The 15000-nt window shown below is 34.9% G+C and overlaps 1 protein-coding gene across 2 annotated transcripts in view; it reads right to left on the bottom strand.

The window, feature by feature from the left end:
• LOC136826235 (integrin alpha-PS2-like) overlaps positions 1–15000 on the bottom strand; it is a 191102-nt gene that overhangs the window by 13935 nt on the left and 162167 nt on the right. For both annotated transcript variants that reach the window (XM_067083328.1, XM_067083327.1), the window contains 5 exons: positions 14290–14490; positions 13038–13213; positions 12359–12489; positions 9433–9581; positions 7767–7978 (listed from right to left, as the gene is read on the bottom strand). In XM_067083328.1, coding sequence (XP_066939429.1) covers positions 7767–7978; positions 9433–9581; positions 12359–12489; positions 13038–13213; positions 14290–14490 — 869 coding nt within the window. The remainder of the gene's footprint in view (positions 1–7766; positions 7979–9432; positions 9582–12358; positions 12490–13037; positions 13214–14289; positions 14491–15000) is intronic.

Below are 15000 nucleotides of genomic sequence, written 5' to 3' on the forward strand. Positions count from 1 at the left end.
TAATATTTCATATCAAGATTAAATGAATGATGGTTTGTTTATCTTTATTTACTTGCTATCTTAAAATAGTCTACTTTTTTAAGTTCTGTTTTGTTTTCTTTCATGTATTCACATTCTACTTAGTGAAAATTTGCTAAGGATGAACGTTGGCGAATTTTTATTATAATAATAATAATAATAATAATAATAATAATAATAATAATAATAATAATAATAATAATAATAATAATATCATTTCGATTTCCGATATTGGTAAATGAGGAGCTCATTGAGTTGTTTCTATTTTCCTATGATGAAATAAATATAATGATCCTCACTCAATAATAATGTGAGCTTAAAAGTGGTTGATATTCTTTTGACAATTTTAATTAAAAATGGTTAAATATTCTAATATAATCTTATTCATATTTTACTATTCACTATTGTGCACTTAATCACATGAAACCAGGAAAAATGACTAAAATAGATTATTTATAGTATATAATGAAGAAAGAAAAGAAGAGAAGAAAGCCGTATTTGCAAACACAGTCGAAAACAGCTAGAATAAATAAAAACAAAAAATATAAACAAACAACATACGAAAACATTAGAATTAAAGCCATCCCGAGTGGGTCGTCATGCGAGGTAACAATAAATTAAAACAACGAGCAATTTTTCCTTAGTAAAATGCAAATCAGCTAAACCCGTCTGTATTCGCCCGCCTCATAATATTACTGAAATATTTAACAACCACTGGTGAATATTCTGAATATATTCTGAGTCAGAGAGAAAATCTCAGTGACCTATATTCTGTGCCAAGTGAAACTGGACGGAATTACCTGAATCTCTTGACAACTTTCAGTCTGAAGTCAGTTTAGGTCGTAAAGAGCCAAACTAGTTGGAAGTTACAGAAATTATAAAAAGTCGTAATTTATATAATTCTACTTATGTTTTATGACCTCATGATCTGCCAATCGTTTCATGACAAACGTACGTGAACATGTAAACAGTATTTAATTATGTCATTCCATCCACGTTCTTCAATCGAGTGTGAATTTTAGCTCTGAGGCGCTCTTAATGCCACACTGACTTCAAGGAGAAGTATAACACTTCATGAATGAAAGCTAAAACAGCTATATATAGAGCAAAAACTTTTCGATGACACTACCAACAACCAGGTTTAGAATATAGAAAAAAATTTTGAATGTATATATTAAAAATTCCTCTTCTTCCCTTTGGGTCAATGAATATTGTCTTATTTTTATTTAATAAAATGGCTATCCATATTACCACAGAAGCATAGTGAAATACATATTAATTACTTTTGAGTTTTACCTTAAATGAAATCAATTATTGCAGTAACACGAACACCTAAATACCCACAGTGTAAAGATTTAAAATAAAAAAATAAAAAAATACAAAAATAAATATTGGCTCTATTTTTTTCTTCTCAGAGAAAGCCTCCCTATAAAGTTAAGAGACCTTTTGAATTGTTCATTATGAATAATAATAATAACAATAATAATCATAATAATAATAATAATAATAATAATAATAATAATAATAATAATAATAATAATAATAATAATAATAATAATAATAATAATAATAATACCTCCAGGGACCTCGAAAATATCACGGATCTCGTTAGGACATGAAATCGGCTTTTCACAAGGTACTTCATATAAGGCATTCGTACCTTTATGCTTGAAGATTTTATTACAAGGATTTGCCACTGGACTTCGCTACTGAGAGAGAGAGAGAGAGAGAGAGAGAGAGAGAGAGAGAGAGAGAGAGAGAGAATAATATAAGGAATTATTATGATAAAGTCAGAGCTTTAATATTAGAAGAGAGAGAGAGAGAGAGAGAGGAGAGAGAGAGAGAGAGAGAGAGAGAGAGAGAGAGAGATTTGATGTTGAGAATTAACATGTTAATCAAAGTCAGAGGGTTCAATATTAGAATCTACATTTACCTACACGAGAGAGAGAGAGAGAGAGAGAGAGAGAGAGAGAGAGAGAGAGAGAGAGAGAGAGAGAGAGAGAGAGAGAACAAGCCACTAGTAGGAATTACAATCTGCTCACTCTCCCTCGACCATAATTCCCATCTTGGTAAATACGACAATAAGCTACGAATGCTAAACTGACTCATACATATGAAATATGAAAAATGATTGTTTACGCGTCTTGCAAAACTACACAGTTTGCAAAGTGACTCCAAAAGGAATGAGAATAACACACACTGGCGAGTCGAAAGAGGCACAAGAGATGAACACAAGATTTTAAAGTGAGCTTTCACTCGCAAAGTTTTTTTTAATTATTTGTCATTTTCGTGTCTCGTTTCTGCTCAAAATGTGCATCGATTCTTACATAAAACACATAAATTTTGGATGCATCTTCTCACAAAAATGTGAAAAAAGATATTTTTATTACAGGATGTTTTTTGCACTCAAAATGCATGTTGATTCACAAATAAAAAGGATAAACTTTGGATGCCCCTCTTCACAAAAATGTGAAAAAAGATTTTTTATTACAGAGAATAATTGCGCTCAAAATGTGCATTGATTCACAAAAAAATTAATTCTGGTTCCAACTTTTCACAACAATGTGAAAAAAGATATTCTAATTACATAAGGTGTTGTTTTCACCCAAATGTATTGTTCCATATGAACGGGGTTCATCTTCTGATTAATAATAATAATAATAATAATAATAATAATAATAATAATAATAATAATAATAATAATAATAATAATAATGCAAGACGGCCTACAAAAGTAAAACTCGAAACATCTTGGTAAACTCAGAAAAACAATGAATGAACCTACACCCCAACGTAAACATTGAAATTCATCCACTGTTCTGTAAGTAACTGCACACGCTGATTGACAGCGTGCACTGTTAACTGATTACTGATAGCAGGCTGTGCCTTTGTAAACAGTAAGATTCTCTCTCTCTCTCTCTCTCTCTCTCAGGGGAAATGTATAAGGAATCAGTATATGCTTTTGAGAATTAACTGTTTTTCGTGCTATCCAGACTGTTTTATATATTTTTGTTTGTATATGGAATAATTCATATATTTTTGTTTATGCATTTAATAATTCATACCTTTTTTGTTTATGTATTGCATATTTCATACTTTTTTTATAAAGTGAATAATTCATTCACTTTTCTTTATGTATTAAATAATTCATTCATTTTTGTTTAAATATTGAATAATTCATAGATTTTTGTTTATGTATTGAATATTTCATACATTTTTATGAATCGAATAATTCATTCATTTTTGTTTATGTACTGAATAATTCATTCACTTTTGTTTATATACTGAATATTTCAAACCTCTTTGTTTAGATACATACATTTTTGTTTATATATTGAATAATTCATTAATTTTTGTTTATGTACATATATTTTTGTTTATATATTGAATAATTCTTACATTTCTATTTATATACTGAATAAACTGTATGAAAAATGTATTGTCGCACTAGTAAAAATAAAAAAAAAATGAAATATATTCTGATCTATGGCAGCGCCAAAACAAATAAAAGTGAATACAAAATTTAATAATAATAATATATAATAATAATAATAATAATAATAATAATAATAATAATAATAATAAACAACTACATTGGCCCGTTCTCAAAGATAATATTCTACTATTACTTTACCTTTCAATAACATCATGCATATAAATACATTATTTCTCAAGTCCAATGAGAGAGAGAGAGAGAGAGAGAGAGAGAGAGAGAGAAAGTTCAGTTGGGTTATGAAGCCTCACTTGTTCTTCCTCCATAACTTCCTGTCCTTAGAATAATAGAGAGAGAGAGAGAGAGAGAGAGAGAGAGAGAGAGAGAGAGAGAGAGAGAGAGAGAGAGAGGGGTTCTCTAATGGTAACGTTATGATGATCTGATAGCAAAAAGATGAAGGCTCTTAGGCCTAAGAGACAACGCTTCTCAGATATGTCATGGACTCTCATGAAATATTCATGAATATCCCGATTATCATCAATAATAATAATAATAATAATAATAATAATAATAATAATAAAGCCAACAGAACAAAATAAAGAAAGAAGCGTGATTAGATATACGTAATTAGCCAAAGGCATTAAAAGGAGTGAAAATTATTGAGAGAGAGAGAGAGAGAGAGAGAGAGAGAGAGAGAGAGAGAGAGAGAGAGAGAGAGAGAACAACAAAACCATGTACCGTGGTTACGTGACTGATAAATTATTACGCAATTCGAAATACAGCACGCAAAAAAACACATGATAAATTCCTATAAAAATCAAGTCTGGTGATTAATAAGTACAGATAATCAAGAAGGAACGAACTGTATATCCCAAACTCAGAGAGAGTAAGATTATGAAAGTTTAAAATTCAACTGAGATGAGAAGCTAACGTTTGGTTTCTTAGGGTCCAGTTTCAGTAAAACCCCAAGTCACGACGGAAATCAGTTTATCATGGTTTATTAAATCAAGAATCGAGATCAGAAATTCACGTGACTCTTTTTGTTTTTCTAAAAATCACTCTATTGTTTAGTCTCTGTCAAAGAAAACTATTATAGAGATGACTATTTGTCTGTCCGTCCGTACTTTTTCTGTCCGCCCTCAGATCTTAAAAACTACTGAGGCTAGAGGGCTGCAAATTGGTATGTTGATCATCCACCCTCCAGTCATCATACATACCAAATTCCAGCCCTCTAGCCCTAGTAGTTTTGATTTTACTCGAGGTTAAAGTTAGCCATAATCGTACTTCTGGCATCACTATAGATACCAACAACACAGGACACTACAGGACCGTGGCTGTGTTTTATGGGCCGTGGCTGAGACAACAGGACCGTCACTAAGTTTAATGGGCCGCGGCTAAGAGTTTCGTGGGCCGTGGCTGAAAGTTTCATACAGCATTATACGCTATATGGAAGACTTGATTGCGCTGAAGTTTCTTCGGCGCATTTTTTACTTGTTATTATTGTTATTTTCTTTTTCTTTTTTTTTGTGGCTACTTGAACGAGTTCACATGGGACGGGGCTGAAGACTAGTTTTTTGGACACAAGACAGCGAAGACTATTGTTTGGCCCACGGTGGGGACCAGTTTTTGCTCCATCACGAATTTATTCAACTAATGAATTCTCCGGTTGGTCACATAAATAGGTATTCGGTCATATGGCACAAATAGAGGAATCTTATTTTGGTCACAACTAAAAGGATTTTTGTCACTGTTTCATTTGTGATGGAATTTGAAACAAATATGTCAAATAAGGTTCTACACTTTTAAGTACACATGATACCTAGAATATCTGTTTTGTAATTATCAGTTATTTACACCCAAAATGGATAAACAAACTGGAACTTTTTCCATCGATTAAGGCATTATATCATTAAATAAACCATTGTAAATTTATTATTATTATTATTATTCAGGAGATAAACCCTGTTAAAATTCAAGCATCACAGTTACTGAGAGGTATCTCAGCAAATAAATAATCCTTCTGTTTATTTTTTAGAATGGAAAGACATGCCAGTACCCAGTCATTAAATAGTGCAGGAACCCTAATCTGACAGTCAAGTAACAACGAATCAAAAGTAACTGTAAACTCATTTTACTTCTCTCCGAATTTTAACAAATTTGACATCTTTGACCCTTTCCGTCTTCCCCCCCGCCACTGCTAAGTCCCTTTCTCCTCCTCCTCCTCCTCCTCCTCCTCCTCCGCCTCCTCCTCCTCCACCACCTCCCGCCCCGCCCCCCACCCACAAAAGCTTGCTCCTGACAGCTGTAAATCCGGTTTTGTTGGAAATAGAAGCAGGCGAGGGCATTTGCAAAGCAAATGAGACAGAAACCCCTTTTGAAGAGTTCGCTGGCTTTGCCACAATGCATACAGAGAGAGAGAGAGAGAGAGAGAGAGAGAGAGAGAGAGAGAGAGAGAGAGGTCTAGCACACGCGACGACTGTACAGTAGACTTTGCTCTAGTTATTTTCTATCTTCTTTATTTTCTTTTTCGTAACTCCTGTTCAATTGCGGTGTCTCTTCCGAGTGAAATGGAGGGTCGTGGCTTTCTCCACATGAAGTTAAATTGTAGAGAAATGAACCTGTTGTTTAATTTGAATATATAAAGTCAGCGATGAACAAGAACATTAACATATATTCATACACGCCGTTTGTCCGTATAAAGTTGACAGTTTTAAGTAAAATTTCTGATTGAACTTGACACGTTTTCAAGGAAGATTGGAGACAGTTAGAGGAATCTAGTCCTTTTATAGAAACCCTTGAAAAACATGTGTATATATATATATATATATATATATATATATATATATATATATATATATATATATATATATATATATATATATACACTGTATATATATTTATATTATATATATAAGGATAGAAATAACACAATCACGTGTGGAACAGAAATAAATTTCTGACTTACATGAGGATCGAACCCAGGTCTTTCAATTGGTTGGCAGCGGTCTCGTCTTTCAACCTGAAAGACCTGGGTTCGGTCTTGATGTGAGTCAGAAATATATATATATATATATATATATATATATATATATATATATATATATATATATATATATATATATATATATATATATATATATATATATATTATATATTTATATTTATCTTAAGCATTTACAGTTTATCAATTCTTTCCTTCAATTTACTTATACAAATAAAAAAATTCCATTAAATCTAAAGACATCTGTATAAAAAATAAGTCACATTAACCGAAGGAAACCACAAAATACATTATCCCTTACGAACCGCACAAATAAAATCGGCCGGATCCCCCACAGTGGGAAACGTCAACGTCCCCACAGTGGGAAATCGCTTTTATTCCCATTCCAGCCGCTCTTATCACTCAGCCATCCATCATGTTAGCAATTCGACCATCTGGGCCACTGCCCAAATTTGGGCACGCTATCCAGGGAATTTCCATTTGGCCAAAATATGCAGGGGGGGGGCGGTGCCTTATACGCGTAGAAAAACTTTTCTCAGTCGGAAGCGAACCTAACGACGGTCTTTTTCTTCTTCTTCTTCTTCTCTCTCTCTCTCTCTCACTGATGCTATTTTCTCTCCAACGTATTGGGAATCTCTCTCTCTCTCTCTCTCTCTCTCTCTCTCTCTCTTAGACACTAATTTCTCTCCAATGTAATAGGAACCTTTTCTCTCTCTCGCTCTCTCTCTAACTTACTGACGCTAATTTCTCAACAACGTAATAGGGATCTCTCTCTCTCTCTCTCTCTCTCTGGATTCATGTGACGCTTGATTGAGTGGGACGATATGCTTATACAATGATGAACGATTATTATACAGACAGTTATGGATAATAGCCTTTTTGAGGCATCTGAAGGCCAGGTATATTTGGTCCTCTTGAAAACTACCTGTTGTATCTTATATTGCATCTGATCGACTGATAAATATATTATAATAATAATAATACTAATAATAATAATAATTATTACTATTATATTATTTTATTATCATTATTATTATTCAAACGCAGTTATGAAAATATATTAACAAGGCCAAGATAACTAAAGTACAGGGTATATGTATGCAATAAATAGATAAATAATACATAAACAACTTCCGTATACAAGAAAAAAAAGTTAAACGATTCACACGCGTCCGAAACGCTTAATAAACGCGTACTAAACTGTTCCAAAAACGCGTACTAAACTGTTACAAAACGCGCCCGAAACGCTTATAAAACGCTTCCAAAACGCTCACAAAACGCAACCGAAACGCCAACCGCCTCCTGTATACTTACACCTTGACGCGCGTCGCCAGATCAGGAATACAGATGTTGTCGTTCCCGCAGTTGTTCTTCAGGATGATCCGCGTCTTCTGGACGTCCCTCTCGGAGGGCGGGAGGGGCTCCAGCATGGGCCTCAGGGTCTCCCGGGGCTCGGCGGGACCCCTGTCCAGAAGGCGGTACTTCATCTCGGCCACCAGGGGCGTCAGCTTGTCCGGAAGTTCGGGCTGGGGATGGAAAGGGTTAAAATATTATGAGAAAATAGAAATCGTGACTCTGTTGGGTTTTCGACTCTTAGAGTCTGGTGTAGTTTCTTAACATTATTATAAAAAAATGCGACTCCTAAGCACATACATACATACATACATACATACATACACACACATATACTGTTTGAAGAAACTGTGTGTGCAAAAATAATTCAAAATCGGCATTGAACTTCCAGGTTCTGGGTCCTCTTGTAATATATATATATATATATATATATATATATATATATATATATATATATATATATATATATATATTATAATATATATATATATATATATATATATATATATACAATAATATATATATATTAAATATATTTATATATATATATATATATATATATATATATATATATATATATATATATATATATATATATATATATATATATATATATATATCCACATTTAACTTTTAACATTACAAAAATACATCAATGTCCGTAACTACTGCGGTGTCATTAGATAATATTAGATCACTAATTGTATAAAACACAGCCTAAGAATCGAAAAAAATAAAATAATACACAAGAATAATCAAGCATACTGAAAGCAGTCACCAGAAAACTACCTAAAGAACAAACGTACTTCACAAACCACAGACACAAACACATACAAAAGAAATGTAAAATTGAATGTCGGCTTTGATAACCATCTATCACCATGGCATTAGCTGAGGGTCAGGATATCGGGCTACGGCTGATGGCCTGCTAATGGCATTATAATTTGACCTCGCCTATTCCCCGATCAAAGAAGCATTAAGCATCGTTATACCGTTGAAAGGCTGCTCTCTCTCTCTCTCTCTCTCTCTCTCTCTCTCTCTCTCTCTCTCTCTCTCTCTCTCTCTCTCTCCTGCTGGTATTTCCATCAACAATGAACCATCATGCTTTTAAAAATCAGTCAGAAATCAATTCAGCAGATCGGTATCTTTGCGACAGAATCCTTTTTCATTCCCAGACAGCATACGTGCCAAAACCTGACAATGGTATAATAGCCTTCTAGAACTTTTTATTTATTTATTTATTTATTAACGTAACCACACACTAAATGACAATTGGTTTATCTTTACGGTGAAATATTAGGCCTTGCTTATTTGTTTACAATTTGATTTCTTGCCCAACAGGCCCCCGCACAAATGAATTTCACTTACCACTGTCTGTAAGAGTTAGCTGGTCAAGTCAATGCTTCTTCGGCTTAAGACAGTTCATAATATTGTGTACTAACGTAAACTTTATGAAGACTGAATATAAAAAACAGCGACAGACCTACAGCATGCCTTTAGTAAACACATTTCAAAGCTCTACTGACTAATGAAGATTAAAAAAAAAATGCCTCAGACAAATACAGTTTCTACCCAACCACTGAACACATGTATTACAAACCACATCACCGCAGCAAGTTCTACTTACAATGAGGTAGGTGAACACGGAGTGGCAGTTCGGGACGAGTTTCCTCATCTTCTGGACTTCTGTGATGACATTATGGTCCTCCTTGTTCAGGAAGAACATTCGGCGTGACAGGTCGACTTGGGTGTCCAATTCCAAGGTCACTTCCATATCTAAAAAGAGAAATACGTAGTTGTAAATATGTAAATAAACAACAAATAAATATTATATAATCTTGTAAGTGAAGGATGTGAGGATGTAAAAATACCCTGATTTATTCCTAGCCTGAAGGATATATCCTTGAGCCTTAAGGATACGGGTAGAGGAGAGAGACAGAGCGTGAGGTTTTGGTCCTAAATGAAATGACAGACCTATCTGATTGACAGGTTTCTGAAACTGGCGGAGCACTATGACAGTTTTAAAATCTGTCTTAGACCCTGTGCTTTTTGATGGGTTAAATAGTATTTGAAAAGTTATATATTACTTTATAAAATTTTATGTCTTTACGAAAAAAGAGGAATTTGTCAGATAATCAAATACTGACGACAGTAATACACCTTGATTTTAATTACTACTCGTGCATAATTATACTAAATAATTATCAATGTTGTCATTGTCACACCCATCACAACTAATAATAACGAAACACAGCTAACTCTCTCTCTCTCTCTCTCTCTCTCGGTACGGAGGTATGTATGCGTGACATACCGATTATGATAATTTTTTCTTGATATATATGTCCTTGTCGCCTGAGATTAAGGCGAGAATAAAGTAATATATGATTGTGAAAAGGCTTGGTAATCAGACTTACAAGCCTTAATGTGTATGTCTTCATTTGCTGGTTGTGTTAAATAAAATACATACATAAACATACATACATACATACACATATATATATATATATATATATATATATATATATATATATATATTTCTGACACATCGGGATCGAACCCAGGACCTTCAACGCCTTTACCCTTCGATCGAAAGACCAGGGGTTCGATCCGGATGTGAGTCAGAAATTTAGAAATTTATTTCAGTTCCACAGCTGAGTGTGTGTTGATTACTTTATATATATATATATATATATATATATATATATATATATATATATATGTGTGTGTGTGTGTGTGTGTGTGTGTGTGTGTGTATGTGTGTGTGTGACATCCACAAACACGGCCTACTTACCCCAATAAACATATGAGTGGCAGGCACATTTCTCCAAACCCTTACTCGGTCTCAGAAAAATACATAGATATTTCACAGGCCTTTAGGCCTACGTCAAACCGACCCTTCCCAATTCCTACTCATTGTTTGTATTTACAACAGAACCCCGGTTTCGGAAATGCGGACGTATCTAGGTGGTCTTGTCAAAGAGCGACGTGGGACCCCTGTGACGTCTGCCTGTGATAATACTTCAGTGAGGATCTAGTAATAGTAGTAGTAGTTGAAGGGATTTGCCTTTGGAACGGCTCCATCTTTCCCCTTGGTCTTATTTGGGTTGACAAGCCAGTACAGTAACTAGTATTCTTTGTAAACAAACTCTGATGTATGATCATCAAGTGTTCTAAATACTAGATTGAGACACTACTAACCTGAAACTTAGATTCTAGATTGGGACACTCATATCCTAGGACTGGGATTCTAGCAACGTGGGAATGTAACACCAATCCACTGACTCAGACTAGATACTTCCCTACTGAATACATCAACGACTTAGGATTGGTACATCACAAGACTGACTTAGGATTAGGACACTATTCATTAGTTTTAAATTGGGACATTGTCGAAAACTGATGAGACACTATTCCACTGACTGGGAACTGGGACATTCCAACAATGACTTGGAAATGGGATACTATTCCACTGATTTCGAAATTGGGAGACTAATCAACTATCTAAGAACTGGGACACTGTTCCACAGAATTAGAAATGGGACACTACTCCAATGCATTAGAAATAGGACACTACCCCAAGTGAATTATAAATGGCATTCAACTCCAATAAATCATAAATGGGACACTAATCCAATGAATAATAAATGAGACACTGCTCCAATGAATAATAAATGGGGCACTATACCACTGAACTAGATCTGAATCACCTGAGAGAGAGAGAGAGAGAGACTAATCCATTCACATTAACGAATGAAGGCTAACAAGTCTACAGCAGAGCCATTGGTCCTTACAACGTCGTGGGTGAGCATGTCGCCTGTCATAAGTCCTGAGATTAAATCATTTTTATCATAGCACAGAGGGAATCAGGGATTCGCTTCTACTCTAAAAGGAAAATCGAGTTTAACTGAATGATTTCAGCGAGTTTCTCATTTGAATATTAATGGTTATGTGCTAGTTCACGCATATGAAGTTTTTCAGTAGCATAGCATTTCGTAACATACGGAGATTTTCTCTGTAATTCATATTTTATGAACCCAAGAATATTTCCAGTATTTCTGAGTAGGAATAGTAAATTATTTTCTAGCAATCAAAGCATTTTTTTTTGCACCAATAAGCCATTTATTTCCTGTGAACATGTGACTGTACAGATAACCAGATGAGCATTTGCTAAAGTATATATGCTCCAACTGTAGTTTTTATATGACCCCAGAAAGCATTTCTCAGACTGTCAATTTTTAAAATAAAACGGAAGAACTAAATCATATGTTATACGGACTCCTTGAGATTTCGTGACGTTTACCAAACTGTCAGAAGAAATTTCATATAAACAAATCTATGTAGATTAAACTTTAATGTCTCTTGATTTTCAAGGATAAAAAGCACACACCCTTCCATTACTTCATCTTTAAACTGAAAAAGATCATCATTACAAGGCTACTTCAATATGAAATAGCAATAAAATCAATTTTCTCACACACACTCAACTCCGTGGGCATCACATATCTTATCAGAAAACATCAACACACCAGAGACAGATATTCTGTACTACATACCCAGTTCGCTGGGCACACCAGTGCCATTGTAGGTCAAGCAATACTGCAAAGCAACGCAGGCCACAGACGTCTGGTCCTGCAGGGAGCATTCCAGACTTTCGTGGTCAATGATTCCTGTCTCTGATTTGAACCTGTTGGTGGAAAGAAGAATGGATGTGAAGAACGAGGAAAGATTAATTTTGCTATTGGTCTATACACGTACGTATCTATGCACGTAAGCAATGACAGGTACGTGAAAGAGGAACAAGGACAAACTTAGCTGATGCACGTCAGCACGATATCTACGTGAAAGAACGAGAAAAATCTAACTTTAACAAAGTATCTACTCGTAAATATCTATGCACATGAACAACGACGGGTACGTGAAAGAGAAACAAGGACAAACTTATTACATGTACGTCCTACGTGCCTATGCATGCCAGCACGAAATGTATGTGTAAGAACGAGAAAAACTAACTTTATCATAGGTACCTACATGCAAATATCTATGCACGTGAACAATGACAGGGGCGTAAAAGGACAAGGACACAAGCTATGACAGGTACGTAAAAGAAAAACATGGACACATAAGCAATGACAGGTACGTACAAGAGGAACAAGGGCACTTAAGCAATGAAGAACACGAACACGGACACGTAAACAATGACAGGCACAAAAAAAAAAACAAGGACAAACTTACTTGATATTCGCCTCAACTTTGACGACAGGTCTCGTCCTGAAGACGGCTGCCTTGTTCGTGTTGTAGGCGCCCACGACGAGGTCGGGGTATGAATTGTCATCCATGTCGTCTCCAGCGGCGAGGGACCAACCAAAAGTCGCCATGTTGACCTTCGTCAGGTCCTCCGATTTCAGAACCTGGCGTAAATATGATTTTAAGAGAAAAATTTTAGGAGAAAAAATCTTGTGGGTACCGAGTGACGTCACTGCGATTGTTAAGAATAAAAGTCTTGTGGGTACCAAGTGACGTCACTGCGATTGTTAAGAATAAAAATCTTGTGGGTACCAAGTGACGTCACTGCGATTGTTAAGAATAAAAATCTTGTGGGTATCGAGGGACGTCACTGCGACTGTTAAGAATAAAAATCTTGTGGGTACCGAGTGACGTCACTGTCATTGTTAAGAATAAAAATTCACGTTGCGATTGTTAAGAATATGACGTCACTGTGATTTTAAGAATAAAAAATTAACCGATTCATTACGAAATAAAAATCTTGTGGGTATGAGTGACGTCATGCGATTGTTAAGAATAAAAATCTTGTGGGTATAGTGTCACTGCGATTGTTAAGAATAAAATCTTGTGGGTTGTGACGTCACTGTGATTGTTAAAAATAAAATCTTAAAAAACTTGACGTCATTGCGATTTGAATAAAAATGAAAATCTTGTCTTGTAATAATTTATTGTTGAGTATGGTTTTATAATTACCTATTCATATCGAAATACAGTATGAATTCATACCGTATGCTAACTCCTTATTGAATATTGAACGGGATTGGTAAAAATAAAAATAAAAAACTTAAGTATTTCATAATTCATTGTTTAATATGGGTTTAAAATCAACTTTTCCTTATGAAATACAGTATGGATTCATACTGTATAGCTAACTCCTTATTGAACACTGAATGGGACTGTTAAAAATAAAAATAAAAATCTTTCGCATTTCATCATTCATTGTTTAATATAACATTTTATTGTGGACAAAAGCTGGAATTTACAGTTAATAATTCACAAATGAATGCCCTTTAATATTTCATTATGGAATTACCTCATCATCGTAAGGAAGAATGCGTTCATAACCTACAAATTCACAACTGAATGTGCTTTTTAATATTTCACAATAACAGTGCTAACAAAGATGGCCGACCTTAGTGAAACAATACAAAGACCTCTCATGAACCTCTCGCCACTCCCTCCTTCAGAGGAAATCACTTACTTGCGAGGGCTTCTTCGTAATGCCCTTGGGACCCCCCAGGAAGATGTAGACGGCCCCACGCCCCTCGTCGCCGTCGTAGGGAGCTCCTACGGCCAAGTCGTCGTGCTTGTCCAAATTTAGGTCCCCCAGGGAGGCCACTGAGATACCGAAGTGGCTCCTCGATTTCTGCCCCTTCAGGTTCGCAGATTGTTGGAAGTTGTGCTGAGGGCAAGAAGAAGAAGAAGAAAAGAATAATTAGGTATTATATCAAAATCCATGTAATAAAAGAGAGAGAGAGAGAGAGAGAGAGAGAGAGAGAGAGAGAGAGAGAGAGAGAGAGAGAGAGAGAGAGAGAGAGTATTGTTTGTTGAAGCAAAACTAAATGAACAAAATGATATGATGAGGATGAAGAGAATTATTGGGTATGCAAATAGTCAACTGGAACAAGGACAGAGAGAGAGAGAGAGAGAGAGAGAGAGAGAGAGAGAGAGAGAGAGAGAGAGAGAGAGAGAGAGAGAACATTGTTTGTTTAAATGAACTAAATGAACAAAAGGATAAGCTGAAGAGAATTATTAGTTCTTCAGATACAATCAATAGTTAAGAGAGAAAGAGAGAGAGAGAGAGAAACTGTCTATCATACTGAACTGAGCAACAAACAAAAGATAAACAAACAGAAAAACATATTACTGTTTAATCTAAAATGGCAAATGGAAGAGGGTCAGAGCGAGACGT

Source organism: Macrobrachium rosenbergii, chromosome 40, assembly GCF_040412425.1.
Source record: "Macrobrachium rosenbergii isolate ZJJX-2024 chromosome 40, ASM4041242v1, whole genome shotgun sequence".
Lineage (NCBI taxonomy): Eukaryota > Metazoa > Arthropoda > Malacostraca > Decapoda > Palaemonidae > Macrobrachium > Macrobrachium rosenbergii.